General features: G+C 41.7%; 1 protein-coding gene across 1 annotated transcript in view; it reads right to left on the minus strand.

The window, feature by feature from the left end:
• cdh15 (cadherin 15, type 1, M-cadherin (myotubule)) overlaps window positions 1-4985 on the minus strand; it is a 28264-nt gene extending 23279 nt beyond the window's left edge. The window contains exon 1 of the mRNA XM_068336306.1: window positions 4760-4985. Within this exon, the coding sequence (XP_068192407.1) occupies window positions 4760-4810 (51 nt within the window). The 5' untranslated portion in view covers window positions 4811-4985. The remainder of the gene's footprint in view (window positions 1-4759) is intronic.
• Window positions 4986-6000: the final 1015 nt, after the last annotated feature.

Here is a 6000-nt window from a genome sequence, read left to right on the forward strand (position 1 = left end):
AATTCACAGGTGATAAACAAGCAGCCTCCCATTCCAACATCCGCACCAGAGATGGTACCCTTGGATCTACAATCTCAGACTGATTACATCAGCGCCTGTGACAGCATACAGGTAAAGTAGCAATGCTGAAGCCATCATTCTCAGTTATTTTAACTTGTACATTAACCAGAATAAGAAGGGCTAGTGCTGCTTGTGTTTCACTAATGGCTACTGCCTGGATTTGTGTCCTATTTGAAGTAGCAGACTTGACCTTACAGTCATATTTCTAGTTCTGTCTACATTCACTTCTATGCATTTACACACTCATGTGTCCCTGGTCTTGTCCTTGTGGGGTCTTGAAATCCTGGACACACAGTTTTCTCCTTTGTTGCAGCCAGTTAACTTTACACACTCCGTTTCTAGTCTTATCCTTGTGGGGCCCTTCCGTCTGTAACTGATAATATATTACTTTATAAACAATTGGCAACACCTGTCAACAACCAAGTGAAGTCATTACTGTCATAAAATAGCACTTTATTAAGTATTAGAGGTTTGACATGACTATGTTGAATGTAACCCATGTTACTCTTTCATTTGTTGTCTTATTTCCTTGTTCCTCTAGTATAGACTGAACAATGCTGTTATTTTTGAGTTCACATGTCGTTTCAGAAGCTGCTTTCACTTGAACTAGTGCTTTTAACACAGAAATATCTACAAATAGCAGGTTTTATCTTTACCAGCTTGCAAATGATTGTTTTGATCTGAATTCACAGGTGATAAACAAGCAGCCTCCCATTCCAACATCCGCACCAGAGATGGTACCCTTGGATCTACAATCTCAGACTGATTACATCAGCGCCTGTGACAGCATACAGGTAAAGTAGCAATGCTGAAGCCATCATTCCCAGTTATTTTAACTTGTACATTAACCAGAATAAGAAGGGCTAGTGCTGCTTGTGTTTCACTAATGGTTACTGCCTGGATTTGTGTCCTATTTGAAGTAACAGACTTGACCTTAGTCATATTTCTAGTTCTGTCTACATTCACCTCTATGCATTTACACACTCATGTGTCCCTGGTCTTGTCCTTGTGGGGTCTTGAAATCCTGGACACACAGTTTTCTCTTTTGTTGCAGCCAGTTAACTTTACACACTCCGTTTCTAGTCTTATCCTTGTGGGGCCCTTCCGTCTGTAACTTATAATATATTACTTTATAAACAATTGGCAACACCTGTCAACAACCAAGTGAAGTCATTACTGTCATAAAATAGCACTTTATTAAGTATTAGAGGTTTGACATGGCTATGTTGAATGTAACCCATGTTACTCTTTCATTTGTTGTCTTATTTCCTTGTTCCTCTAGTATAGACTGAACAATGCTGTTATTTTTGAGTTCACATGTCATTTCAGAAGCTGCTTTCACTTGAACTAGTGCTTTTAACACAGAAATATCTAAAAATAGCAGATTTTATCTTTACCAGCTTGCAAATGATTGTTTTGATCTGAATTCATAGGTGATAAACAAGCAGCCTCCCACTCCAACAGCCGCAGTGTCCCCCGCCTTACGCCCTACGCCAGCATGGGATAGGCTCCAGCACCCTGTGACCCGCCACGGTGGACCCAGTGGCAGAAAATGGATGGATGGAGATGTGGCCCACTTTATTTTCAGTTTTTTCTTTTATAAAGTTATCTTTCTTTAAGGTTTTTTTTTTTTTTAAATTGAACTAAGGCTAAAAGAAGGCCTCAGGGTAGAAAGTTTTTGTTTTATGTTTTTCACTGCCTGTTTTTGATTTTATATTTTTGAAATGAGGCCCACTTGTTTTTTCTTTTATAAAGTTATGGCTCAAAAGAAGGCCTTTTTGGAAAAAAAACCCAGTGGAGAGCAAGGCAGTAAGGTTTTGTTTGTTTTTGTCACTGCCTGTTTTTTATTTTGCATTTTGTTGTAATGAGGCCATATTTATTCAAGTTTTTTCTTGTTTGTTGATAAAGTTGGGTTAATGTAAAGCATTCATGTCTTTGTCACATGTCTTGTACCACGCTATGATATAAAAGCTAGAAATGTGTGTGCAGGTGTGTAAAAAAGGACGTCTAAGGTAGTAAATGCTAGAAATTGGGCCTCACAATGCAGCAAAAAACTTACTTGGAGACAAAAGTTTGGAAATATGTTAAACTCAAGTGATATTTGTGAAATAGATTTTTTTTCCAGCTTGCCTGATTTTTTACAAAGTTGTAGCACCAGTGGAAAGGGTGGACCCCACAAAGTAGCAAAGATGAGTGAGACCCGGTAAGGTAGTATAAGTGAGTATGTGTGTGTGTATGCGTGTGTGTGTGTGTGTGTGTGTGTGTGTGTGTGCGAGTGTGTGTGTGTGTGTGTGTGTGTCTGTGTGTGTGTGTGTGTGTGTGTGTGTGTGTTTGGATACATGGAGCTCTCCCATCACTTATAAGAGCTAAAGCTGCTTTACTTTTACCAAAAATCAGACAATTGTTCTGAAATAGTAATTAATGTGTAACTGGTTATGTGTTCACAGTGATGCCGGGGACAGCCTCGGGTGGGCGGACACGCATGCACGCACACACACACACACACACACACACACACACACACACACACACACACACACACACACACACACACACACACACACACACACACACACACACACACACACCTGCCTGAAGCAGCGTTAACTAGTTAGCCAAATACTAGCTGACTTCAACAGCTTGTGAGGAACTTTCAGTGTGTAGCTCTGAGCCAGGTTGTTATCACACACTGGTACCGTAGCCTGATCATGAACAACACACACGCGCACACACACACATACACACACATACACACACACGTGCGCACGGGACTGAAGCATGGCTAACTAGTTAGCCAAATGCTAGCTGATTTCAAAAGTTTGTGAGGAACTTTCAGTGTGTAGCTCTGAGCCATGTTGTTGCCACACACTGCTAGCAGCCTGAATGAACTCCCTCTTGGGGATGACCATATCCGAGTGGACAATCAAATATAACTCAGGATAGGTAAATTCACTCAAGTTTTTGGTTCTGTCCAGCCATGAATCCGAAAGATTACAAATATCTATTTATGCAGGAAGCGTTTGTTTTCCAGATTCTATGATTTGGTCAGGTTAGGGAGGACCACTATTTATATGTAGACACCTGAAAATTTTTTTTTTCATAATAGGACCCCTTTAACCATTCTTTAATGTCATAAATTTATCAAACAAAGAAATTTTCCATATTCTGCATGCATCCAATATATCTTTTGAGCCGTGCTTTCGACTTTGAAACGCTTACCAATGTTTCAATAGACGTGATTCGCTTTGCTGGATCAGCTGCATTTCGTGATTTATTCTCTTTTTCCTGTCTTTTAACAGGATTCACACAAACCTCAGGAAACCTGGTGGGAGGACAGTGCAAGTAGCGAGAAGAACCCAATAAATCCTGCAACGAATACGCTTAAAGAGGCAGATCATGCTTTTTGTTTTACATGCCTCAAAACAGAGCACGGTAGATCTTTTTGTCAAGTCAGATACTTTGGTCTGTTAAATTTAAATTAGGCAACCCATTGCCCTGAAACTTGGAGGAAAGGTACAGCATGGGCTGAAATAGAAATTATTTTAATTGGGCGTAAAGTTGTCATGTCATCCATAATGGGGAGCAACTCCTGCCTGCTGTAATTTACCTGCTGTGTGAAGAACTCGTCCATGAACTTTTAAGCATTTCAAACTCCACTGGGGTAAAAAAAGATTGGGGTTCAAACAGATGATCTAAATTTTATCACAATGACAACACAGTAAAGAAGCTTAAAGACTCGCTGGACATGTAACACCAATGGCATTTGAAGATGCAGTTGAACCTTGTATCAGCTTCTACACATGAAGCTTAAGTGACTCCCTTCAGCCGTGGAAAATGGGGTCCAAAACTGACAACATGTACTTTCACCCATTCCCATAAATTCCCCATAACAATCTTCATTCGTTGAAGCCTCTATTACCCAACAACCTTTACTGGTTGGGAAGATCCGAATTGTTTCCAAACCTCTGCAACATTTACAATAAATTCTTCAAGCAAGACTTCCTCAAGGATCACTGGAGGCCGATTCGCCCACCCTCCCAACCTGGTCTCCATTAGTACTCCAAACAGAGCGAAAGACTGATGGTGGTTGGAAGTGCTGTTGGTAATAAGTCAGTTTACATTGTCACCCGGTGTAGATCTCACAATGGCATCTGCTGACAGGGGGCTACTAATGATGCCCCGGGCCCAGCACACACATCTGGACTCTTGTCCTTCTAAAAACACTTCATCATCCAGCAAGGACCAAATGTTTACAACAACCAAACGTCTTATTGACAAACCCGTTTCGGCTCCGATTGATGAAACATGGTTGATGTTTAGTTGCCAACATCACTCAAGTAAAAACATTGTATATTTAAAGAGCAGGGCAGATGAAGGTTGTTTTAACCAAGATTATACTCCTAGGGGTGTGGGGGTGGGGTGCAGGAAGTGAATAGTGTTGAGGTGAAATTTGGCAGAATTTAGATGTGTATAGTAAGAGAAGGGGGATCACAGGGTAGCACTTAAGTATGAGTGGAGCAGCAGCCAATCCAATTCATTGTTTGGAGTCTTTTCCGTTTACTAAAGCTATCGTTCAAGGACCCGACGAGCCTCTCAAGTAGAAACAAAATCCAACAGAGGCAATATGAACCAGGATACCATGTAGACGCTCAGACGAATCAGAATTCATTCATTTCACTGAACAATAATGACTTCTTACCTGAAAAAGAAGACTGCCCAGAACATACAGCATCAACATCCTCGCCACCATCCTTTAAACCTCCATCCAACAAGAACAGGCCTCCGATGAATGAAAGTGTTGAGGCTCCTCTACCTCCCCAAAGTCTTTCTGTCTCTCTTCCCTCTTTGCACTTGCAGCCTCTCTCTCTCTTTCCCTCCTTTCTTTCCTCTCCCAACATTTGTCTCTTGCAGCTCCTCCCTGTCCGCGGCCGGGGTATGTCTCACAGTCACAGGGGTAAAGGGTTAGAATTTCAGCAGTGGCCCTCCCAAGTACCCCAGCACATGTGCTGTCACTCATAGGGTGATGCATGAAAAGAGAGAGAAAGAGAGAAGGAAAGAGAAGCAGGACAGCTGAACAAAAACTTTACCAGGTTTTAAGCACAACAGTTGTTGTTGTGGAAACACGTGAGGAGAGCCCTAACCCGGACACATATTGAGTAGAAAGGTGAAATGACGATTGGTCCAAAACTAAAACTAGATTTGCAGCTGAGATTATGTAAAATAAAATGATAGAAATGTGAAAAATAATTCTAACAACTGCAACTAAAGCAAAACAGAATGTCAGAACGCTATCGGTTTGAAGATACATTTATTTTGTAGTTTATTTTTCAGGTTCCGAACTATATTATGCCAAAACGAATTTGCACTTTCTTTCATCGAACCCCTCCTCAAGCCTGTTCACCTCTGCTGCTGCCACATAGAAAGGAAAGCAGTAATACGTCTTTGTCATTTTACGAGTCCTATCGGAAGACACGACACGCTCGCTCGTGTTTATAGTCTCTCCTCTTGTCCGTAACCTTTGTGTCACAAGTCGTCCACGTAATGTCCTGGTGCGGCGTGGCCGTGTCGCGCCCTCACACATTCACAAAGTTCAGCACAAACTCTTTGATCTCCTGCTATTTTGAACGCTGTCAAAGCAAAAGATGAAGATCTATGGGAGCTTCACGGGCGACGCAGAAGCAGAGATGGCTAAATGTGAATGAAACGATGAGCGATGGGTGTTTTAGACGACCACTTCTGTCTCAGAAACAGGAGGTGGAAAAACAGAGGAGATGACAAGGGTGGTTATTTCATCAGGGGTGACTCAACCCGGCAGGAAAGAAGGTGGGGAGTGTGGATCGGGAACCAATCAGGGATTCTGCTCAGGGGTCAAAGGTCAATGTAGATCTTTAGGAAGTAAACAACTTAAGCCTTTGGTCTGAAGTTGTTCACCGGTCACTC

This window comes from Antennarius striatus, chromosome 1, assembly GCF_040054535.1.
Source record: "Antennarius striatus isolate MH-2024 chromosome 1, ASM4005453v1, whole genome shotgun sequence".
Lineage (NCBI taxonomy): Eukaryota > Metazoa > Chordata > Actinopteri > Lophiiformes > Antennariidae > Antennarius > Antennarius striatus.